This window comes from Corapipo altera, unplaced genomic scaffold (genome assembly GCF_003945725.1).
Source record: "Corapipo altera isolate COAL_440 unplaced genomic scaffold, ASM394572v1 73, whole genome shotgun sequence".
NCBI lineage: Eukaryota > Metazoa > Chordata > Aves > Passeriformes > Pipridae > Corapipo > Corapipo altera.
The window spans coordinates 589,904-615,900 of record NW_020884957.1 but is presented as its reverse complement, the minus strand read 5'-3'; the positions used below and the strand labels follow the sequence as shown (position 1 = coordinate 615,900).

Here is a 25,997-nt window from a genome sequence, read left to right as displayed (position 1 = left end):
AATATTTAAAAATATGGACCTATAAAAAATATTCTTCCATAATTTCATGTACAAGTGAAATTATGGCATGGCAAGGAAGAATGGCAAGGAAGAATGACCTCACTCCCAGTAAAAAACTAGTCCTAACAGGAAGAAATTAGTTACTGGCAATACAGTTATCTGAAACCAAACATATTCTCAGGAAGACAGAATTTAATATTGAATTAATGCTTCAAAATATATCCAGCCTTGACTTAAAAAGTCACAAGACTTGCTTCAAAGAAAAAGACCCACTATGCAGATCTGCAACTTACACCTAAGTGTGCACACAGGTTATGTCTAATTTGGCAGGTAATTCAGCTCAGCACAAGCAAACAAATAAAACAAGGCAGCTGGCGTAAGGCCCCTGCAACTACAAGAGTTTCTGCTTCAGTCCAAGTTTAGTCTGGGTGGCTGGAACTTGAATGTTCCCCATCGTGCATATGGTTAGAAGCTGTCCAATGGACCAACCACTGGTGCATCTGCAGATGATTAGCTCTCCCTTAGGATGATGAAGATTTGGTGCTGTTAATCCAAAGACAGGCTTAGGCAATCACAAACCATTCCTGCTTCCTTCTTCTCAGTTTATTGTCCTCTCCTGCTTTGCCCTGCTCTGCTCCAGGACATCATGCCTGTGGCATTTTAAGTGACCAATGGGATGAATAAAGGTCTGCTCTCTTATAAGCGTTTGAGTTTGCTCTTGTGTGCTCACAACAATGGCTGTACCAGCTCAAGGACTGCTAGGTGAAACAAACTCCAGCTGTAGGAGGGAAAAAACCTCCAACACCAACTGGGGCTGACTTTGCCAAGTCACCTCAGGACTCAGGGGCTTTTCCACTCCAGCCCCACTCCACAGCCTGTCATCTGCCTCCCAGGGATTTTCAGAGCTCACCTCCTACTTACTCTCCAAATGTGTGGAATGGTACTTGGTCACGGGAACATTCTAGTACAGGAGTCTTTGGGAGAGGGAGGCTTTGCAGCACTCTTCTGCTGGCCACTGCTCCCCTGAAGATCAGATGCTTGTATACAGGTATCTGATTCATCACAGAGTTCCCACCTTTCCAAAATATTTGCCAGCTGACCTCAAAGGGGGCAAGGGAAGGTAACAACACAAACCTAAATGCTCCAGAGGAACTCAATCACAATGAAACCTTGAAACCCCCCTGCAAGTTTGAAAATGCTGAGAAACTTCTGCAAGGCATTCAGAAGGCAGCTTGCTTTCTCATCTTTCCCCCACCCTTATGAGTGGGTGTAAGGGCTGAGTAAGGTTTGTCAAAGGCCCTGATTCTGAAGGCAGCCAGTGCCCCTGCCAGCGAGGAAGTGAGGACCCTTCTGCGAGCTCCCCTGGCCCACAAGTGCATTCTCTTGCCCAGAGACCTTGGAAGATGAAGATGTTGCACTGGCAAACGTTCACCATTTATTTATTTATTTATTTCAGGTGTTTGACCAGAAGAAGAGCTATGGGTCAGACATCCTCGTTAACGCCACGTTCAGGAAACCCACCTTTCCTGCAGCCCCACGAGTGCCCCTGCCCCAAGGCCCGAAGCCCACGGCCAGAAAACGCCTTCTCCTCCCTCCGGCTGCGAAGGGCGCGCAGATGGGTGGGACCCCATGGCGCCCAGCGGGACCCAGCGGGGCAAAGGATGCGGGACAGGTGCCGTGCCTGGCCCGGCGCAGAGGGCTCAGCGCGGCCGCTCTGGCGTCAGGAGGAGCCGCTCGGTGCCGCTCTTTCCCCCGCCGGCCCGTCTGCCGACCGTGTGTCAAACCCACGTGCTCCGGCAGCCCGCGCACACGGGGAGCGGTCCCCGCGGCCGAGCCCCACCGCACCGCCTGCCCCGCTCCTCCGCCGGCCCCGCACCGCACCGCACCGCGCCGGCCCGCACGGGCACCTCCGGCGGCGGCCGCACCGCACCGCGGCCTGCGCCGTCCCCGCGGCGACGGCGGCGGGGAGGAGAAGGAGGAGGAGAAGTAGGAGGAGGGCGGTGTTTTCCTGCGCGGCGCCGCGGCCGTCGCCCCGCCGCCGGCGAGCGTCAGGCGAGGGGGGGGCCCGGCCCGGCCCTTCCCCTGGCCCCCGCGCCCCGAGGATGGCAGCGCTGCCCGCACGAGTGGCTGGCGGCGGTGTCCCTCCTCTTTTTTTTTCCGGCAGCGGCGGCGGCGGCGGCAGCGGCGGCGGATCATTGTTGTGTGGGAGGAGGGTGGCGGGGATGGACTTGATCTCTCGGGTCTCCTGCTGAGGCGGCAGCACAGCGCGCCCCGCCGCCCAGCCAGCGCCGCGCCGGGCAGGGAGGGACCGGACCGGCCCCCCGCCCGCTCCCTGGCTCTTTATTTTTAGGGGGCTCTGCTGCTCTTTTCCCTCGCCCTTATCTCTTCCCCCCCCCCCTTCTCCCCGCCCGCACACACGCACAGGGACACGCTTGCACCCTCCTCCGGTGCCCTTTCATCCTTCCCCCCCGCCGTCCTCCCGCGCCGGCTCCTGCCGCGGCAGATGCGCCGCGGGTCACCGCGCAGCTGGGACTATGGTGAAATTTCCAGCGCTCACTAACTACTGGCCCCTGATCCGGTTCCTGGTCCCTCTCGGCATCACCAACATCGCCATCGACTTCGGGGAGCAGGTAAGGCAGCGCCTCTCCCGGGAGCGACCCTCTCCCTCCCGCCCGCCCTTCCGCAGCGCCGGTCCGGCGGGGCTCGGCGCCTCCGCCGGGAAGGGAAGGGGAGCCGAACCGGGCAGAGCCGAGCCGTGCCCCGCCGTCCTGGCCTGGCTCATCGCGGCGGGCGGGGACTGCGGCCCCATCGCCGGTGGGGGCAGCGGGCGGCCGGTGCCGCCGTGCCTGCCCCGGCGGCGGCCCGAGAGCATGGACTGCCCCGCACCCCCGCGAGATGCACGGGGAAGGACGGCGGGTTTTGGGTTGTTTTGGGGATTTTTTTTTTTTCCCCCCTCGTATTTCAGGATTATATAATCTCAAATTACATAATGCATTCGCCGGGGGCTGGTTGTGGTTTATGCCCCCGCTGACACAGCCGCTCAGGTGCAGCAGCCCCTAGCGCAGTGCAGCCCGGTGGCGGCGGCGGCTGGAGCGGGGCGCGGGGAGGGCGGCCCGGCTGCCGCCGCCCGCTGCCGAAGGGCGCCGCGGACCCCCCTCGCCCCGCCGCGCTGCTGCTGCTGCCGCAGCGGTTCGGCCCCCGGCGCCGGCAGCCCCCGCCGTGGCATCGCGGGAGGAGGGCGGCATCCCGCAGGGAACCGCTCCGCACCCCCTCGGTGAGGGGGCGACTTGCTGGCGAGTCTCCGAGCAGGTGAAGCTCCGGCTGCACCCCTGCCTCCGCCGGTGTTCGGTGCGCCTCAGCCGTGCTGCAGTTCCGTAGCGGTGTTGGTGACCTAAGGCTGTGTTGGTGACCTAAGGCTGTCCCCTGTTATAGCCACCGAGAAGATACCCCTGGTACCCGAACCTATCTCCCTGACGTGCAGCCTTCCCGCTTCGTCCTCCCAGTCCCCGCTTGCAGCGTTTGCACTGAGAACATGTTCAATGCTTGACGTACCCAGTCCTCCTCTGCCCGAGCTTTCCCCGCAGGGTGCTCGTTTGCCACTGCGCTGTGGTGTGGGAAATCTCTGCACTCGTGTTTCGGTATTTATGACAGTCCAGGCCCCGATCTTGTGTTAGGCTGCACTATATAGGGCATATCACTAATTACATTTTTAGTAGGATGGTATACACTACCACTTATTCATAAGTGTTAAGCTGGGCAGCCACACTAGATATTGCATCTCAAATAGATTTATCCTTGTCCTAAGTCACTGGGTTTTACTAAGAAGCTCTTGTTTTCTAAGAAGAATAGGCACTTGCTCCCGTGTTCCTTGAGCAAAGATATCAGAAAATTTGCGGGTACTTTCAGGCATTTGTAAAGAGGAAGTGAAAAGAAAAATATTACAGTGGGGAAAAAAATAACTAACATTAATCATATGTTTGTCATGGCTGTGTCAGTTGCATTTTGATTCCTAGTCCCTTAAATAAACTGTGATACTAAAAAATACAATTCCATCCTTGTCTGACAACGACATGCTTTCCTACTAAGTCAGTCTTCTATAAATCATACTCAGTGGGGAAAAACGGAAATGTAAAGATAGAAGTGACAAGAGACAAGGTGATTTAAATGCTAATAACTGTGCCACGTTAATAACATACAGCAGAAGTTAAATTGAAAGCAGTTCACTCAGCAAACTGAGTATGACAGGTGCATAGCTACAGTTTGCTTCATACAAGGTCAGCGTGATTCAAGATCCATGTCAGTCTATAAAAAACATCCCCTTGGCTTCAGTGTGCTCTGGACCAGGATTTAAAAAATCTTACAATTGAGGGGCTTTGTGTCTGCTTGAGTAATGGTGACATGGGAGGCATGTTAAAATGTGGATGATAGGTGTAAACACTTATTTAAGCAAGTTTGACAGCATTAGGAACAAGAATATCTTAGAAAATATGTTTTATTTCATAGCCAAATAATAGAATTGGCCCTCCAGGAGAATTGGAGTTATCCCTTGTCTCAGATGGCAGCCTGGGGAGGTGATTAATTGAAAAGGGAGAAATCTAGGCTGCTAGACATCTAGCTCCTTTCAGGAGCAGAAACTGGAAAGATAATTTTTGTACCAGCATTACTTACATGGAAATCAGGAAACCTAAGCAGGGAAAAAGTTACTCCAGGTCTGAAGGGTTCCTTTTACAGACAAAAGCATAGTGATATTATTTTCTGGTATATAAGACCTGAAGTTGTTTTTTACACTTGTAGGACATTACTGTTGGATTTGTGAGGTTGAAAATACGTTGACTTGCTGAGCCAGTCCCCTTTCTACTTTACAAATTTGTAATAATTTTAATGCCAGGTCTGAATGGAAGCAACACAGAAGAACGTGTGTGCCAATAGATAGCTCTGAAAAGGCTACCGTACCTCCTCCTGTGAATGTGTGCTGCAGATAACAGACTTCTAAGAATGATAAGGGAAGAAAAGTTTGCCTGAAGTAATATTACCTGCTCTGGACAATACTGTGAAGGAGACAGAAGAACTATAGGTCAGAAGTAAGAGATCACCGTAAAAAATTAGGGAGAGAATAGACTTTGCCTGACCAGGGAAGAGGTGTGTAAGAAATGCTATAAGTCATAAACCCTTTTGATGTGTGGTATTCATACATTGCTTCCTCAAGTAGGGATGATATTTGGAAGCAAAGTGTTCAAAGCAGAGCCTTTTGAACAAACCATTATACTTAGATACCTGAGTTTGAAAAGTGAGAAACAAACATAATCTCACCTTTTTTAAAATTACCTTTAGAGGCTTTTCTGGATGTTGGTAGTTGTAGTCAATAGCAAACAACACTAGGAAATTACCAGACCCTTGGTATGCAGCTGTCTCTAATGGACTTCTTGCTACTTTAAGACAAATTTACAGTAAGGCTAAAGAATATTTGCAGAACACAGGTTGAGGCTGTCATCATCGCCCCGTATAAGATGTTTGCAATGGCAAGTGTGTTTAGTTTACAGGAAGTAAAAAATGCTGGCAGAATGCTTAAGAACTAATAAGCTCGGCTCCTGCAACGACTTCCAGAACCGCTGTAGCCAGTGAAGAGCCTCCTGTTGACCTCTGGACTCTAATCCAATAATGCCTTAGGACAAGGCTATATTACTGCAATCTAGTGAGGTGACCTCATTTGTTCATCTCATAAAATCTCTTAGACAAGTACCTGTTTTTTGCCCCTACTAAAAAAGGTCATCCTGATGCATGAGCAGGTAAATTACCAGCATATTAGAGAGATAAACCATTTCTAACTTATTTTCATTATTTCCTTCTGCAGCCCGTTTCCAATTTATTTACAGTGCTACATGCTTTTATGAAATGAACTACTACATAGCTCTCTTCTTAGAGAAAGGCCTTCAGGAAAATAGTCCCAAGTGTTTTGGCTAAATGTTCTTTCTCCACACAAATATGTGTCTCCACACAAATATGTGTCTTGAACTTAACACCATCAGAAGAGAGATGCTCACTTTTATTCTGCTGTTGAGAGCATTCAACTCTCAGTACGTTACCCTGAGATTCACAATAATTACTGTTGTATTTAGAGCTCAGTTGTTGGAAACCAGGGTTTACATTAAAAATTCTGGCTCCCTTGAAAAATGTTGTTGGATGCTCTTGCTTGGAAATAAATAAATAAATGGCTCCAATGTGATGAGGCTCAACACAACCTCAAACAACTCACCCAGCAAATAATAGCACCGCTACCCTGTGGGCTCCAAAATCCGTCACCACCCACACAGTTTCAGAGCTGCTCACAAATATAGTGGTGGCCTGACTTGTAATGTCTGTGTGCATTTGCATCAGCGTTATTATAGAGGGGGAAAGCTGAGGTGTGCATTAGTTCACTAATGTTCCTGGAAGCACAGAATCGACCTTAGGCAGCATTTAATACAATTAGCAAGTGTGGCTGGTAACTGGTAACATCAGAGGATGCTCATGGGGTGGCAAAGGCCAGGCAGAGAGCAATATTTTGATCTCAAGGCCTGTCTGCAGTAGGCCCTTAATTATCAGTGGGAAGCACTAGGTTTGTTTTTTTTTTGGTTGTCTTTTACCTTTCTAGCTAGCCCCTGGATCATTAGTTGCCGTTGCTGTCACTAGCTGTTGGTTGGGCAGTTTAACTTGCCAACATAACTGTTACGTATGCAGACATAACCTTGCTCAGCGGTTTGCACGTCCTTGGAAACTAAAACCGAGTAAGGAGAGCCTTGCTGCTGCTGTCTCCTGGGGTCATTCGGGTGCTTTGGTTCTGCAGAGAAGTTGCCATACCTTGTGCGTGGTGTAGTCATTGGTATCAAACAGGCGAGTCATAAAGGAAATACTAAACGTTTTGGATTCCAAATTGTTTTGCAGTAATTGCTTTGAAACAAACTGTTATTTTCTTGTATTTGATTGGGGTTTTTTGGTTAGGTTTTTTTTTTTTTTTACTTAAAAAAAGAAAGTGTTGCCAGAAAAAGAGAACAAGTCATGAATAATGTATCAAAAAGAATTAGCGAGCTTATTGTCTGCCCATGCCATTTGCAAACTTAGTAGGGGGTTAAACATTTTGATTAATGCCTTATGAAGCTTGTTTTGGGGGTAAGTATTATTGTCTGGACGTTCAAAACAAGTAAGGGAGAGTTCACATTCCCAGCTGTTCACCAGGGATTTGGGCCAAGTTGTGTAACCTTTCCGTGGCACAGTTTCCCTGCCTTTGAAGTGTGCATAGACACCTACCTGTATGTAGATGTAATGAAAATTCATGTGTCAGAAGAGCTCTAAGATGAAAGGTGCTGTATGAGTGCAAAGTATTGATGTTGTGAGAGGTCAGGGACTTGTTTAAATTGTGTAGGACTTTAGTGCCATATAAATAAGAAAGCTAACGAAATCTTGTAATTTGTGTAGAACATGACTGTATGCTATTACCACAACCACATTACTAATAGGGTATGCTGATGAAAATGCCCTGATTGTTTTAAATGAATGTGAACTATGCAGCCTTTTAAATTAAATTTAGATGAAATTGTGGTGAAGAAGCAAACATAAACAGAGTATATTATCAACAAAAATTTTTTTTGTTGTTATCATTTTCCTGCAGAATTCACAAGACAAATAGTCAGGGAAATAGTTGAAATACATCTAACTTTCCAGTTTAGAATTAGCAAATCCAAGTGAGACCTATGAAGGACTGAAAAAGAAACCACACACACCCAAAGTAGTAATTTTCAGAATTTATACCTTAGTGCTGGCTCCAGAGACTTTCTTCTAAGCAAAGCAGCTTTATGTCCTTTTGCATGCCGGCCTGAATCCTACAGCCTTAGTTCCTAAATGGTCATCTGCCAAGCACTGTGGGTTTTCACACCAGTGCTAAGTGGGCTCTAGACCACTCAGTGCTTGAAACTACACAAGTGATTAATTAGGCTTCTATGTCTACGTTAGTTGCAGTGAGTATTAGATACCAGGCATTGCATTCACCCCTCATGCAGAGCATTTGCTGGTGTTTCACAGCAAGCAATGCATGCTGAGATCTGGGAAAGAAGTCTGAGATCTCATAAAACATTTGCAGATAAAAGCCAAATTTCTGCAAAGTGCTAGTGTTCTTAAAGGTGTCAAAGACTCCCGTCAGCTAAACCAACATATATTTGTATTTTATAGCACTTAAGGTACAAAATAAACAGGTTATGAAGAGCAGTGGAGCTATCACCACTGGAGATTTCAGATGATACTAGAAATTGTGAGAATGAACCTGCTAATGAGGTGTCCATTCCCTGCAGTGCTCCATGTTGCCATAGTGTAAAATACATAATCTAAAGCCAGGACTTGCGTTATGCCTTGTTTGTCAGTATCTTCTTTTTTTTCATCATATTCTCTCCTTCCTTCCCAAAACCTTCCAGTGTCCTGCCTCCCACTTCCCATGGCTGTGTCACCTCTGCTCTAGAGGCTTCTCCACCTAGCCACTTCTTTATGAAGAAATTTAATTAATCTCAAAACTGTAAATTCAGATGATATTTGCCCACCAGGTTGCTGGAAAATGAAACTTTGAGTTCTGTGGAGCGGAAGCGATTTTCCCTGCCAGAAGACTAACCAATGCAGTGGGAGACAAGGAGCACTTACAGTTTTGCTGAGCAGTCCCAATTCCCAGTCTCTAGGCTGGAGGGCCCTCTCTGGAGATACTACAGTCATAATATCACTGAATTTTCACTGAAAAAGGTTCAGGGGGTAAGCAAATACTTCTGATGCTTATTTCAGAGGTAGGGAGATTTGTTTCTCCTGCCTTTGCCAGTGAAAATCTAGAACACTAAGACAGCATCAGGAAGGAGAGATGAAAATACCCCAAGGCTTATTTTAAAACATGGCTTCAAAACTGAAATTTTGAAATGTGTTTGAACCACTATATTCTGCATCATAGAGAGAAATCCTGAAATACAGCTTTTGGTTTTGAGGTGAACTATTTTGGGGGTTTTCTTGTTCAGTTCTTTTGATTGCCTGTTCCCAAAACTGAGAAAGCTGATTTCTCTTCACATTTGTTTTGGTCTGAACTGATTTATTTGTAATCTTTGCTCATTTTGCTCTTATATGACATGACCAATCTTATGACTGAAGATGTGTCTTCTTATATACAAGGGAGGTATATACTCAAGGATACAGCTTCGGAAGCAGAGATTCTATCTGTTCCTGTCTTGATCCTAGACAAGATATTTATCTCTCTTTGTGTGAATTTTGTCAGTTCTAAAATTGTGATTTGTTTCACAAGGCAGCTACAAAGTTTACTTCTTCATGTTTGTAAAACATGGATGTAAGTTGCTGTATAAATAGAAAATTTAAATATATCTGCCAGCTCATGCAGAAAACTCTGTGCATAAAACTGAGCAATTCCAAACAGATTTTGCGTTGCAGATACTTTCAGAAATCTGTGATGTTTTTATATATTACTGCTGAGCTCAATTCCAGTTTAAATGGCATATCAGAACATGTGTTTCTTAAAAAAGATTATGGAAAATTTGTAAGTGCCTTAGATTTTAACAAGCTAATCTAATCAGCTGTTGATACCTTATCCTTTTTGTACTTGGGAACCTGTGGATTTTGGGGTGAGGGAAGCAGGAGTGTTAGTTACTATGCAATTAGATGATCAGATTACACTTCTTTCTGCCTGCTTGATTTTCTACTGGCACGATGTTGCTGTAGCTACAGTTTTAGGCACCACCACTACCTTTTCAGATAACCATTTGCTGGAGAATCAAAAAAAGGACTGCTTCAAGAATAAGAGACCTAAATGACTCATGAACTTTATTGTCTGAAGCAGCAAAGGTCTGCAGTTCTCCCATCTTCTGTCTCCTCTGTGGTATCACCTCTTTCAGATTGTCCATGGAACTTCACTACCTTGCTTTAGGGTTTTCCTACATATGTTTTCCTTGATGCAATCCAGAATAAAAGAGCCTACATAAAACATTAACTAAGAATGACTCCAGGTGTAAATATGCATTTGTTTCCAAAGAGGCATGAAGTACAGCACTGTTATTTGCAAAGCCACAGTTGATTTCCATGGCCCTTTCAAGAGCATTCTAGAAAAGGACAAAGGAAAAATACTGGAGAGTAAAGAGCAGTTTATTGAAAAATAAGTGGCACAAGGGCATGAAAATCAAGTGCCAATTTAATTATTTTCCCTAAGATGATGCAAAAAATTCAGTGTTCTTGACTTAGCAGGAGTGTTACAGTTGCAGAAAGGGTGGTCACTGTTGCCCAGCATGCCCAGTTTGCTTTACTTATGTAGTGGTTCAGCAAGAGTTCAGCTTTTAGCATGGGAAGTGAATAAACTGCAAGACACTACTTATTTTCAAATGTTCTCTTCATAAAGCATTTTTAATTGCTAAGGCAATTTTTTCCAACCTTTCTCAATTTTCAGAGGCCTGAAAACCTTAAGTGGAGGTGCAGAGGAAATTCACATCCATAGAAGCCTGAGACCATATTTGTTTTTATTTTTATTTTTTAGTAACCTGTTTCCAACTCCTTGTAAACGTTCCCTAAGTACAGGGTTCTGTGGGACTGAAAGCTCAATGCACCAAAGCATGTGCTAGTGCGTTTGCCAACAGATACATTTGAAAGGCTTTTGGCTGGGAGATGGTCTGTCTTCTGGCCTTCTTACCTGTGTTTTGTACCTAAATTAGTGAATTAAGTCAGATGCAGGCTGTACGTGAGCTTTCATGACTGGCATGGTTTTCACCTCTGCTGGCTGAAGAATGCACTGGTGCCTAGCAGCTGGGACTGATTGTTTTCCTTCATCAAGTCAGATGTGCAACATGAGTAGGTATAAGGGATGGAACCACATGGCACCCACTGTTCTTCCCCTGTTTTTCTAATCATGGTGTTTGACATCTATGCCCCTGAAAATATAAGCTTTATGTCTAAATTTCATTGGGCTCATTTTCTTGTTCACTTCTTGCTCACCCATCCTTCAATCTGCTGCATATCAGTGGCCAGTATCTTATTTTTGTAACCTCTGTGTTAGTGTATCGTAGCTGCTGTTCCTGTAGCCATGGGCAGCTAAGGTGAGGTAGCTCTGATCTACCTCTGGCAGCTTCCCTCTTCATGGCAAAGGCTTTCCTTACCACAGCATACTAATGTACTCCAAGAACTTGACAGCCTTTGATCTCAAATATGCTGTCCTACAGATGAAAGACTGATTCTTGCACAAGTTCATCATTGCCATTTCCTCTGTCAGCATCTTACCAATTAAAAAGCCTCTAGCCCGTTTGAAAAGAAAACAAATTGTTAGCAGCATCACAGGGTGGGAAGACACTTACATTTTTGGTACTGGTGAGAGGGGAAAAAATGTCAGTTATGTAAGAGGAAAGTCTATAGAAATGAAGCATTTATAGCTCCGACGGAAAAGGGAATTTGATAACCATCTGCAGTTGTATGAACTGTGGTGTGGTCATAAAGGAGAGGAAACGGGGAAACGAGGTTAGCTAGGTCACTGCTGAGGAGGAGAATGTGGCCAGGAGCAGTGAGAAAGACTGAGGCAGTTAAACACAATTTAGACTGAAAAGGTTTCCAGATGATTTTCCGATTAAAAAGCAGAAGTTGTTCCCTCTCACACATTACTTCCATCTAAAACGTGACACAAAGAGTGCTGTGCTTTAAACAGTGACAGAGTAGTAGTGGTGATTGTTTTATATAGGTTCAGATTCAGTGAGTCACCAAAAGCAAAGACTGCTGTGATCACTGTAAAGTGCTGTACATGATGGGTCAAGCCTGAAGACCACATTTCCTGGTGAAGGAGACAAGCAGCTTGAGAACCACATCCTCTTCGAAGCATTCAGTGCACTCTAGAAGGGCGGTGTGGTTTCGGGCTTTTACTAATGCAAAATAAACAAAAACTGCAATTCAGAGGTGTGGAATTTCTATTATTAATGATTAGCAGTCACAATACTGTTTTCTTGCAGCACTCTGTTTTTCCCATGCTGCCTTCAAGATTATGTGATACGGATACAGAGAGCACTTCTTAGGGAGAGAAACCAGAGCTACCTAGCTAGTAGAAGTATTAACTGTGAGTCCCTGTCTTGTTCCTTTTAGAAGCGTGTACTGGAAGCAGTGTGCCCTTTGCTACCCGGGTGAGCAATACACAGCATTGGGGTCTCCCTGGCAGAACTGAGTGGAAAAAATCCAAACAAAATGAGCTTATCAAAATAGGGGGACTTTTCCAGTATGAGAGAATTGAAGTGTTGAGATTTCCCCAGCGCAGAAGTAAGGGCGATCTTAACTCTGCTTCTTAGCTGGAGGCTTGCTGAGTTTTTTGAAGGGCTTAAAGGCATAGCTACAGTGAGACAAAACTTGGCTAGCATCAAGGCAAGCATCGAGGATATTTCAGGTCTTCTGGTCTCATATGGTGCCTGCCCAGCCCTGTACCCTTTCTTGACCCTTACTGTCTTTCCAGTTCAGTTCTGAGGGTCCTTTTCTTGGTTCTCCTGTGAGTGCTGGAGTGTGTTAGTTACACAGGCACCTGTGTGGCTTTGTCACCCAACTGGAGCTGCAGCGCAGCTCCTTTCCTTGATTGCTGCCAGGGAGCCCATGCATTTTGCCCTCACCCTGTTACTGGCTTTGGTAACTTACTCCATCAGTCCATCCCCCTTCCTCCCCCTCTGTGGCATTTTGGAGATGACTTTGAGTGTTAGAATTATTTACAACCCACTGAGCCCAAGAGGCCAGCTAAGGAGATGAGTTAAACCAGACACGAACTCTGCCTGGCAGAAGTGAAAATACTGGGTGATGTACTTGGAAAGGAGCTGGTTTTCTCCATTTGCATGGGCTGTGGTGGTGTTGAATAAATGTTCTGATCTGAGTGTTTGGATCATCCTCTTCATTAAATTTTAATTTTTGCCCTCTCTTGCTCATAGGTTTTTGAAGCTCATCAAAATAACTCCAGTTGTCCTTGGTTTTGTACAGTCATGGGGACATCTCTGGTCATTTTCCTCTGCACTTCAGTAGCACATAAAAACTGGTAATGTGGGGCTCCAGACTTAGCTTGACAGCACTGTCAGCTTTGCCTGTGGTTGTGTTGGGATGTAATGATTTTGCAATCTTAAGCATTTCCTTGAAAAGAGAAAGAAAGTCCAAACCACACAACATTTTTCAGCTCCTTAAAACACCAAAGATAGTCATCCACTGAAAGCTTTCTCTTTGTCACAGGTAAATACATTTTTCATACCCTTCTTTAATACACACATGCACATGTACATAGTTTGTTGTGAGCAGGAGACTGACTTTATAGGAGAATTATACACCGATTGGTGCTAAAGTACTGTCTTGATTACTTACTGACTTATATGCAAGGCAAAATGGTTAAGGAAATGAGAGGGGGTGTAACTGCACATGTACCTGATGTGTTGTTTATAGCTCGAGCTGCCTCTGTTACATGTTGTATGTGCAAATGCTGAGGTTTTTTTCTGAATCTATGGTTTTCTACATGGATTTCATCTTTTCAAAAATGTGACCTTGAGAACACTCCTGATCACTGCACCACTGTTCTTTATATACTTGTGGGCAGTCGTTTTGCTTCAGAGTGTTTTATTTCAAAGCATGAAAGCATGACGACCTTTCAGCATTTACAGTCTTGGTCTTATATGAGCTTTCTGAGATGCAGTCAACGGTCTACTGGTTAGGACATGCTCCAGCACTGTAATAGTCTTGGGAAGAGCTTTTGTCAGCAGTGCCTTCTGAATCTGATAGGTAAGTAGTGTATTTCCCTTCAGCTAATACTGTGCAAAGGCCAGCGTTTCTGTCTTTAATAAGTTTATGACAAATCGCAGCAGGTAGCCTGCTTGACATTTTCTTATTCTAGGCTTGACCTGTTGGTGAGCTTTGAATTACTGTCCAGAAGAGGCTAGTATCATTGTGGGCTAGCTTTTTCAAATCACAGCACGCCTTTTTTTGTCAGCTGCAAGCTCTTACCGCATTGTGGGTGGTTGCATCACTGAGGAGAAAATAGCTAGTGAAGGTACAATCACTGCCTCAGGACTTCATCAAGGAAACCTCATGTGAAGTTAGATGTTCGTGACTTGAGCTTCAAGGGTTTGGTCATGCTTTGCAGTACTCTGCAGATATGGGGTCTGTTGTATTCTGTGTGTATCCACTGATTTGAAAGGGGAAATGAGTGCTAAGAGAGAGGAGTTTAGACGAAGAGGGAAGCTGTCTGAAAGGGAAAAGCCTGCATCTTTGGCTTCAAAAATATCAGCACATCCCAGAAGTCCCAGTGTCCAGCAAATGCCTGTCTTGGGTCATGTAAGCTTTTCACCACACTAGAAGGGCTGAAATGCTTACAGTCAAAGTGACTGCAGGGTCATAATTTCATCACTAATATCCTTCTGAATAATGAACTAGATACTTTTTCCTCTCTCATTCTGCTGGAAGTCTAAAGTAGACAAAGGAGGCATGCCAGTGCAAATTTAGCTTAACAAGAAGGCCATCAGGTTCTCTGTGCCCAGCACCACTAAGAATGTTAAAGCAATACTTGTCCAGTTGTTGATAAGGGATAACCTGTGCATAACTGTAAAAAGAAATGGAGGAAAAAATATGACTCACTAATATCCTTGACCTTTTTCCAAGAATAGGTAAGAATAGTATCAGCACCTGAAACCATTAGATATGAATACAGGGATTTCTAGATGAGTTTGCTCTGTCTTTTGAGAACTCTAAGTAGGGAGCACCATGACAAGAAAGAAGATAATTGGCTGACAGGGAAGTGGTTCTGTCTGCAGCCAGAAGAACAAAGGATATTTGAGTTTATTGTTTTGGTTTTTTTCACTCTTAACATGCTTATAGCATTAGGTACCCTAAGCACTGTTTCACTTTGCTGTTGACACAGAGAGGGGGTGAGGGATGCACAGACAAGCTTGGAACCATTACAAGAAAGGATTAGTAGCTGTTTTGCAAGAGGTTACCATTGCAACTTCTGGGAGTTGGTTTCAAAGGCAACTACAAGCATGAGTGTCTCTCATTTGCTCTGCATAAAGAATAATGCCTCTATAGTCTCATGACATTTAGAATCAAATACCTCTACACTTTCCTTCTTTCTGTTTTGACCAGATAAGATTCTATAACCTCAAATCTTCTGTGTATATCCCTTTGTTTTGTGATTCCTTTGTGAAAGAAAGAAAACAACTATTGAGAAAGAGAGAAACAGGATATAAAAATAAGGAGCTATGCACAATTCAATCCTTTTTTTTCCTCTTCCACTGAATCCCTGCATGGCAGCGCACTGACGCAGCACCATAACCAACAGTCTGGCGTCTGCAGCCTGACAAGCTGAAAAGCTTGGATCAAGCATCATGAGTCTCATATTTTATTGTCTGTTTTTGGTCTTTGTTTATACATATTTATCTAAAACTGGGGATTTTTTTTTCAGCCCTGTGCTGAGGCTTCCCACATGCTACCATGTTTGGTGGCCCTGGACAGCTCCTGTCCCTCCTCCTTGTCATCCTGCCTCTCATTTGCTACCCTTTTTTTGTCCACAGTAGTCTGTAATCTTCAGACATCTTTCCTTCTGTCCTCTCTGCTTCTCCTTTTCTGTGCCTGTCCCACAGGCTGCCTCCAAAAGCACATCCCATTGCTCTTTACAGACAAGCAGTCCACTGTAAGTATGGCAGCAAGGTGCTTGCTGCCTGCCCCCAACAGATTCCTTTCTTGCAAACGAGAGGCCTGGTTCAGCAAAACAAATGATTAATTAAAAATCTTTCTTATGTTTGTGGCCCTTAAATGTAAGCCTGAGTTAAGCTCACGTACAGGTATTTATCTCGTATGAGATAACCAGGCTTCAAATGAACAATGTGAGCTTTGTAAAGCTGCAAGACTTTATCTAGCAAAGGGTCTGTGCTTGCCTCTTCTTCCTTCAGACATGCAGTTGCAGTACCAGGCAATGTGCTACCCAGCTATCTGTATTCCTCCTTTCACTTCCCACCATGTCAGAGCTGGGTTGGGTCGGTCTGGTTCAGATTCTTGTTCTCTAGGATCAGGCAAGTCACAGTACTGGCAAGGCACAGCTGTGGCTGCTTTTCCACTGCCAATGACCTGCGGCTCCCTCTCATCACGCAGGTGGCTTGCTTTGAATTCCTGCTCAGCGCAGTGCTGTGTAGGAGAAGCAGTGAAATTTTTGTCCCTGCATGCTGATGTCTGATGGCACGTGGTAAATGCCTGCTGTCCTCATTGGCGGCTTTTTTTAAAGAAGTTGCAAACAAAAGTCAGTGATGTCAGTTAGTGATTATTCTCACTAAGTCTTAAAGCCAATTTCTGGATCACAGACGAGAATAACATTGCCTGTATTCCCCACATGCCTGTTCGTCCTGCCATTATGTCTCATTGCTATAGCTGAGCAGGAAGGTTTTCTTACCTTTGTGACCAGAGATAAAGATGTTGGAGTGCTGAGAGAATCTAATCTCAACAAAGCCCCTTTTGGATTAGAGAGTACTTGCTCCTTGGTGTGTTTTTTCAAAGACAATCCTTGGAGGAAACCTGGGAGAAGCATGTCAAACTCAGTCAGTTGTACATGGGCATGAATATATTCTGCAGAGAGGTCCAGGTGCTGTGAAAGTGTTCACTGTAGGCCTCAGACAAATGTGTCCGTTGTGAACCTGTGCATCGCTTGAGGGACTTCGGAGATGTTCATAACATTTTTTAACATTATAAATATTTTTAAATGCTATATATAGTTTGTCTTCAGACATTTCCAGGTCATAACTAAACTACTAGGTTTCCAGATTAGAGATGGATGGCATGAATAGCATAGTGTGAGTCAGACCCATCACATGCTCTAAATTAAACTTGTGCTGAGCCAACACTGATCCTAAGACTCTTTCGAAAATCCCCCCACCTTACAGAAATTGCTGATAGTGTTTCTGCAGAGGTTGATAATGAAGAAAAAAATAACGCAGAAGCATGGAGGACAGTAAGGAAGCAACAAGCCAGCTGGGAGGAATCAAAACATGTAACTAGGAGAAAGTATTCTAAATAAACAAGTCAGTGAATTAACAGCTTCAGTAGCACATAGGTTTTGGCTTGCCTAGCATTCTTAAGAGTTCAAATTGCAAACCTCCAACTTTGCAGAAGCAAGACTGTCTCCTAATCAATGGCTGTTTCCCTACCTAGGCACTGCAAGCTGCCTGAAGTATCATTGCAAAGGGCTTCTGTTTTCTGGGAGGAAAAAAGAACACCGTGAAATGTGTGAGGATAACATAAAGATCAGAAGATAGGAGATCTTGGAGGGTTTATCTAATGACCTATCCCCCAGTAGAGATAATAATGGTTTGAGTGAGATTTCACCTGGGATACTTTGCAAAGTTGTGGCCATACACACTCAAAGCAGCTCAGTTCAAGCTTGTTCAAAAGATTAGGAAAAAGAAAACCCAGCTGTTAATGTCTCAATTTTTTTTCATCATCCTATCTGAGGAGGCAAAACTGAAAGGTTTTGGTTTCTGTAGTCCAGCAAAGATAGGTAGAGCATGATTAAGGTGGTTCTGTGTGAGGGAGATGGGATCATATTCTCTGATGAGAAGATGTTAGCCTACCTGTAAACAAGAGGAAATTGAGTAGCAACATGACTGTGAAAAGACAGTGAGTGCTTTTAAGCTGGAAATAAGGAAGGCTCCCAGCTACCAGAACAATGAGACTGTGGAAAGAGCAGGGTCAGCAAAGCTGAACTACTTGTTTTTAAGATTGCATTAATGAATGTCACACTATTGCATGTGTGCCTGGAGAACCAAAAAGGACAATAAGTGTACACCCCTGCAAGTTGTTTCCGTTCCCTGTGTGAAAGGAAGATAGCAAACTTCTCAATCTCTCTGAATATGCTGTGGTTCTAAAATACATGTTTTTGAATCTTTCTTCCTTGCTTACTTGAGACCTCCACAAACCCTGTTCTGTCAGAGGAACGATCCCCAAAAATGCAAGGTGTCTCTTCCCCTGGGGACACTTAGGCAGGGGGCTGCCTCTGCAAGGCTGACATTGCTGCTGCTGCTGCTGCTGGCACCAGCGAACAAACGAAGCTCTGTTCATTTTCAACTCCAGCAGAATGAGTGGGGGGTGGGGAACAGGACAGAAGAAGGATGAGCTTGGGGATGGAGGTTGCTCAATCAAATGAGAAAAATATAATGAGAGAAGACAATGTATATTCAGTTTCATAAAGAAGTTCTTTCAATGATAACATGTTAAACAAAATCTGGAAGGGTTTGGTAATTCCCTTTTATCCCTGTTCACAGGACAGCTTATCTTTTATTTTTTTCTGTTTTGAATGCTAATGATAAATCAAATCTGATCATTTTCTTGTTGCCATTAACCCTGATTTAGAACAATCTCAAAACATAAAATACTTTCCCATTTTCTGACTGCTTTTGTCTTCTCCCAGCATTCCAAATAGCAGGCTGCTGTTGTGATATGAAAATCCTTTTACAGAGGGAAGCATCCAGACTGTACTGAGAACACTGGAAGAGACATCTTCCATTGGCCACTTCGAAAATCTCAGTGTGTGTATTTCCATCCGTTTGAATTATGCTGCTTTTGTCCTTCTGAAAGCAAAGCAACCATTATTACCATAATGAGAAAAAAATCTATTACAAGTTTTACAAGACAGTACTTTCAGAAATGTGGCATTTTAGAAGTGCGGGCATTAAATTTGTTGCCCTCTGCATAACTGTGGCTACTAAGAAGCCATACTGGTGTTGTTCTAGTAAATTAAAAATATGATTTTAAAATGTTTTCATGATGTGACTAGAACAATGCATCCTCTAAGGAGAGCACATGCTGAAACATGAGAGTCTTACTTCTGTGTCTGAGGGATTAGGCATTTTCCTTTAGGTGAGTTGTGGTTGAGGGAAGAGGGCCTTTTATTTGACTTGGGGGCTTCTGGATTCTTTTTAGTTACACCACATACATACAAGTGTTTGAGTGCTGATGAAGCACAGTCCAATTACTCTGCTGACAGTAGATGGAAGCAAAGGGCCAGACCATGAGGTGTGTGCTACCTGCTCTGCCCTGTGGCCATCATCTGGCCCCACTCCTTCTTCTACCCTGCTGAAGAGGGGTGGCCAGGGAGAGGGGTAGGCAAAAGGTTTGTCTCACTCTGTTACTGTTGTATGTGCAAACAGGTGAATCCTCTAGCATTTATGAATGCTGTTGACCTTTTTTTGTTTTTTTAATCAGGGCAGTGTTCATTCCTCCACAAATAAAGTGGCTGATCTGTTTACTTTATACTTGCATCCTAGAGTTGGAAAGGTTGAAGTCTCTCTGCAGCATAGCTATTGCCTTTTCATCGCTAATGATCACTCCTCATTGCTAGACTAATGCATGGGAAAATGGGTTTAGATTTGGTATTTCCCTCCATATCTTCACTCCTTGAATAGTCATTATGATCCCTGCAGCCACAGATAGGTAGCAATGCCCTTAGAAAGTAGAAAACTGATTTTTTTTTTGCCCCAGTCTTTTTCATTCACTCTTGGTAGTGAGTTAGAAATTTGCTGTATCATTGTTAACTAAGCAGAATGAAGACAGTCTGGAAATAGAAATTGCTGCAGCCTGTGCAGATAGAAGTCAGCTGTTGCTCAATGTCATTATGAAACTGTGGAGTCATCAGAAAGGGTCCTCGCTGGGGATGTGAATATCTGGCACAATGCTGGGTTTCCAAACTGAAAATAGAGAGACAGAAGTCTGAGTAAAAGAAAGAAGACTAATATCACATGACATAAAAGTGGCTCCAATTCTTTTTGGCTCACTGGAAGTTTTTGGCCGTCTGTAATATGTGATACCCACAGAAAAGATATCTGAAGACCCATGACCCATAAGTGCACTCCTAATCCAAGACAGTCTGTAGAGTTTCCCTATGCTCAGTGGGAACGTTCTCCACATTAACATTGAAGCCATGCAAAAACACGACCCTTGCAAGTGAGTAGGAGGAGGAGATTTAGGAAAGGATAACTTACCTTGTTGATGGCATTGAGGAATAAGACACTCAGGAGAAATCCAATAGCATCAGCGGTAGAGGTCCTGTTAGCACTGTCAAGGAGAAAAAGGAAAGCCTTTAAGAAAAAGAGGCAATAAATTTACTTTCCAACTCCTTTATCACCCATTACATAAAAAAGCCTGAAGGAACAAGATCTTACAATTGGAAAGTGTCTTAATGGCACAAAACTCAGCCCAGACGTTGGAACAAAAGTTATAGTCATCACATTTCTTTGCTTTCTGGACAAAGAACTTATTATGTAAAAAGCAGAATAAAAGTCAAGGGCCTTGGATATGCCAATAAGCAAACCTCCCTTTACTCAGACAATTAAAGAACAGATCAGGAGAGAGGACCAAATGCAAGGCTTCAAGCAGCAGCCTGTTAACCCACGAGATCAACGTGGATTTGAGATGAAGGTCCACCAGTTTTTCACCTACAGGGAATCACACCGTCTGTACCCTTGAAGTTTCTCTTGTAACATCAAAGCCCATGACTTTAAAGAGCCCCCAGCTTCTGTCAGAAGTTAGTGCTGTTGTAAAAGTGAGGGGCATCTGTTTGTTCATATATTTCTGTTTCCAGTAATGATGAAATCAACTGCTGAGTCCTTATTGCATAGTAGTGATATCTCAAAAGAGAAAGAAAGAAAAGAATGGAGAAGGTAGTAGTCTAATAGTTGTAATACGATGTTATTGTATTACTGCCTCAACAGTACCTCTGTTCTGTATCACCAGGACTTGTTTGCCATAGACTGAGAAGTCAGCAATTAAGGAGAAGGTAGCTGGCACTCATTGTTGACAGAAAAAGAGACAGGAACAATGTGTGAAAAAGCATCTTTACTTATGAACTAATATCAGATAATCCTAATGAGGCTGCAGGATGTCAATTTTTGAAAGCAGTAGCCAAATCTCGCAGATTTTCATGAAACTAACAAAATGAGGCAAGGAATTTTCTTTTAATGCTCCAATAGCCTGGTCTTTATTTGTAACTGAAGGGTACTTCTGTGAAGAAATCACTAGCATTGTTATAGTAAGATGCAGAGCTCCCAGGAGAGATGAGGAAACCACCGTGTCTGCCTTCACTGGATACCCAAAGAGTGCTGTCTTCGATGACTCCATTGGACATAATTTTTACCCATTGGCAGAGCTGGACAGCTACTGCTGAGAAGAATAAGCTCAGACCTGAACAAGCAAAAAGCTGATTTTCACTATACAGAAGTGTGAGATGTTTTCTGGGAATAAAGCTCAGATAAAGCTGATCCCTCATAACGTTAATTCCATGAAAATAAAATTTAAGGCAGTGATTCAGGTAAGTGCGTGGTTTCTTTTGAAGCTCTAAACTGAGAACTACTCTACATGAATAGTTCTGTTTTCCACAATTTTCTATGCTGATAAATGTTTTTGTGACCTACAGAAAAACAACAAAACATGCAGCTGACTATACCCATTCTTAACACTGTTAAATAAAGAAAGAAGGCTAGTTAGGGCCACGAAATAGGCTGCTCTGAAGCTACGACTACATTTCACTTTTCTATTTTGAAGATAAAGGACCAATGTTTCAATATTGTGTTGTCTCAGTTGTATTTATAAACTAACAGCAGGAAAACAGCTGTAATCTAGCCAAATTCACAGTCAGGTAGTGAACAAGCCTCAGACAGCTAAAAATTGTGAAGGCTATACAACAGCTGTGGAGAGCAAGGAGTATCATTTGTAGTATTATGTTTCAGAAAAAAAATATTAGAGGAAAAAAGTTGCAGATGATAAGGTGATATAAACCTGCACAAATGTACAGTTATACTCAAAAAAAAAAGAAAGGGAAAAATCTCCCACAAACAGTTTACTTGATTTATCTACATTTTAGGAATCTGTGCTTCAGCCTTTTAGTATAGAATTTCAGTATCTCATAAGTGGAATACATGCAGACTTTATGGATACCAGAGAAAGCTTAAGACAAAAATTAAGTGTGCTTATGCAGTGAAAGGGATTTTTTAATTATGATATTTTGGCTGATTTACTGTGTCTGTGACCAGAGAATTAGATTTGGAAGAAAGGACAGTTTCTGTGTTTCAAATAACAATTGCTATAGTTCAGTTACAGCACTCTGTGTTTTAATGCCATGTTTCATTCCAGTTCACCAGCACTGTAGTTTCTTAGTATTCTGAACACCCAGCATGTTCCCTTTAAAAAAAAAAAACAACACAGAAAGTTCTGTTTTCTTCTAATGTTCTTTCTAGTTTGCATGACAAAGCAACTTTAACTCCTTATTTGCTGTTACAGTGGTAGCCAAAAAAGATTATTTCCTCCAGAAACCCAAAGACCCATCTTTTCAATGGAGCTCATTGCTTCTAAAGTTTGCACTTTGCCTGTCAGCAAACATCTGTCTCCAATTTCTATGCAAATGTTCTTGATCACATGTATCTGAGTCATGGTTCTTCTGGAAACATAGGCAATGAATTCTCTAAATATCAAGCTGACCTGATGTTGTACTGAATGGCCACTTATTCGCTGCTTCCTGTGCTGGGATATCTCCGATAGCAGCAATGCTGCTGTGTTCACAGCTTAGATGTCAGCAGTGGGGTAATTCATAGCCCAGTGGGCAATATCCTATAAGATGCAACGTGATAAAAATACACTCTTCAGAGAACCTCACAATCCTAAGGAAATTCCCTTCGTTCCACAAAAAAACCTCCTTAACTTGTCAGATCTCAACACTTCTTATTCGAAGAGCACCTGGTTTCTTCCCTTCTACAGCCATCACCAGGAACCAGTGAGGATTGCTTACAGTGCTGACAGTCTTGCTCTCACCTGGGTCCCAAAGCTATGTCTGGCAACTTCAGCATAAGTGTGCAGAACTGCAATGGTGGACTGGGGAGCAGTGACAGATGAGGACTTAGTGACACCACAGTCTCTTGCAGCTACTTCCTTTTAGAAAAAAACCCCTCATTATTTTTGCTTAAATAACTGATTTACTTTCTAGGTCATCAGCTGAAGAAATAAAAATTAGGGACAGGAGTGCTGTAAACAAATAATATGATAATTATAATTCACTACTGAACACTTGTCACAATTAAGAATGCTGCATTCAGATTTATTTTCAAATGTCACCATTTTGCCTGTCCTATCTAATAGGTGGAGTTGTGTGATGCAAGTTGCTTGCTGCTTCGCTCAGTTTCCTCCCCCTGTACTTACCCAATCCATAAATAAATGCAAAGTAGTTTGTGAATACTATGCTTGGGCTGCAGACTGTTAGAAGCAAATTCAGCCAACCATTGTGTATTTATGGTAAAATAAAATTTCTGCACTGATTTTTCCTGCTTTGAACTCTAGGCCATTTTGTATTTCTGACTGCTGCTAGCAGAATGATGCTGTATCTGACAACAGAAGAGGGCTTTAAAAGGCAGAATATAAATATTTGGAATATACCCAAGGAGACCAATCTTGCTTCCTTTTTCCCCTCGAGTTTCACTTTTTAGTTTGTGACAGTCAGCCTCCTGCTCTTTACTGAAAATTTTCCAAAATTCAAGTTGTTGTTTTTGAACTCAAGAAACAAAGCAAATGAGAAAATGTGCCACCTTGAAAACAGATTTCCTCCTGTGAATGCAGCAGGGACTTGGTCCTGACTGTCCTACAGTGTCAGGGGTAGTGGAGTCTCCTGTGGAGCCTGGAATCTGCACATCTGAGCTGTGGAGATCCCTACAGATCTGTTATGCTAAACCGGGTACAGCAAGGTAGCTCTGAAGCTGTCATCCTGCACCTGTGCATACTGTTTGAGGGGCTCATTCAGACTAAAGAGAAAACTCATAAATTGATACATGAAATTAAAATACCTCTGTTCCCTACCACACCCAAAGGAGAGATCAGCTTTTGCACTGACTGTAGCTGGTGAGCATGGTGTTGCACCGTTGCTGTTTCTGTGCTCTCCTCATGGCAAATGTGAGTGCTGGCTGCTGCAGGCTGGAGAAAGCATGTCTCACTTGTGGCTCTTTGGGGACAGTGCAACTTGTGAGCTGCATTGAGGAGATTATGAGCTCTGTGTAAGCACCTTTATCCTACACCAAGTTCCCATTTTGTTTGTAAGCCCAGTCTCTCCTTCTGCTATCTTAATTGCCTCCACAGTCCACATTTGGCTGCATTTGCAAGCAGTGATGTTGCAAGGGTGTCCATAGAGGGTCACTAAACTTTAATGACCCTTGGTTATCGGGAAGAACTTATCTTGCCAGCAGTTTTCAAGAGAAGAGATGCAGAAGGTGAAGTTATGTCAGTGAAGGTCCCTGAATACTTTAAAGAGCCCAGATTCCCTGGCAAACAGTGATCAAAGGGAAAAATTTCCAAAGCTGGGAAAGGCAAACAGCATTTTTTGTTTTATTGAATTCTGTTTATTTCTTGTGCAACTGTAACAGAAACACTTGCAAAATCTCTGTGCTATATATCAGCCATATCTGCTGCTGCACTTACAAACCACCAAATGTACAGAAAATGGAAAGTATAGTGGTTCAACAAACAAGGATGGTTGTGTAGGTGTGTATGTGTGTGTATGTAAAGCAGGCATGTAGGATAGGACAGGGATTGCTCTGACTGGACACTTGGACCATGTTTAATTATTTTTTTTTCTCTTTCACATGTTGGTGTTATCAGTGATGACTGATACTTCAGAGTCAGATTTCAGGTTAATATTTATTAATATGTAAACCTACATGTTTGTATAAGAAGGCATTCTCAACACTTAACAAACCAATTATTAGCATGGCATAATTTATGCAATGTTAACATCACTTAAGGATGATCTACTCTGCTTTGTCTTGTGAAGTTTTGTTTCAGGAGATAGAGACATTATCTACAGTATTTCTTTCATTTTACCTAAGTTCTTATTCCATCTTGGCTTAGGTTGATTTTCATAAGACCCTGGTTTGTCTCTTTGGACAACCTACAGCTAAATTAGTGTCTGTCAGGCAAGGTTATGCAATCTTACATATTGCCTTAGGACTATGAAAACTCAGTCATTCAGTATAAACCTAAGAGTTTCAGCTCCAAGAATCTGGAAGCTTTGTCATTTTTGAGGTGTTTTGATTCCTACCTCAAAGCCAACAGCATATTTGATACCATTGGGCATCTCCATTCAAGTGAGGAAAACCACTTGAAATTGTAGGAATATAACAATATTAAGCTAGAACTTTGCCAGTAAAGTCTAATACAATAAATTATGTGGAATTTCTGCCTTTAACTCCCAAGTATCATAAATGCTTCCAAAGGGAGAATCAAGTCCATCAAGTCCATGATTTTTTTCACAAAATACAATAACCATAACCTTCAGAAATAGTTTAAATTTGTCATATGTTAATTTAAAAACAGAAAGCAAAAATGCATCATGTGTTGAGCAGTGTTTTACAAGTAGTCTACAGAGTATTCCATGGTCAGTGTCAGTCTGGTCCTGGTACAATGCATATGAGCAGATGCTTGTAGTGCTCTGCTGACTTCAAAAGAACTTTGTGCATGCCTCAAGAAATTATTTCATGGTGAGGGTTGAAGAAATTTGGTATCTATCAAGTGTTAAATGTGGCTCAGAGATGCAATAGCAAAAATCACTGAGCTTGGTTTAGGGATCCTGTCTCAGCTGAGCACTTTCTTGTGTCACAGCCTGATATACCAAAATGCATGTTTTGTCCAACATGATCTGGAATGATTTTTTACTGAAGTCATCTTTCTTTTTTAGTGTGCAGCCCTTTTCACAGTATTTCCTACTCGTCTGTGCTTCTGTTCTCCTTCCTTCAGCACCTTCATCTGATTCTCTTCTGTTTTCCTGATGACTGTTGTATATCAACTATTTAACGAGCTGCTGGCCTATCAGTGCTCTGAACTGCTCATTTGCAAGAGCTGACTTGTCTATGTCTTCGGTTCATGAATAATCTCTTGAGTTCACTATGGATATCAGTTTGCTTTAAGTGCAATTAATTTCATCATATACCGTAAATACT

The 25,997-nt window shown here is 43.1% G+C and overlaps 1 protein-coding gene across 1 annotated transcript in view; it reads left to right on the top strand.

Annotated features, from left to right (window-relative positions):
* The first annotated feature begins 2,294 nt into the window (after positions 1-2,294).
* ANKH (ANKH inorganic pyrophosphate transport regulator) overlaps positions 2,295-25,997 on the top strand; it is a 104,703-nt gene continuing 81,000 nt past the window's right edge. The window contains exon 1 of the mRNA XM_027663798.1: positions 2,295-2,630. Within this exon, the coding sequence (XP_027519599.1) occupies positions 2,535-2,630 (96 nt within the window). The 5' untranslated portion in view covers positions 2,295-2,534. The remainder of the gene's footprint in view (positions 2,631-25,997) is intronic.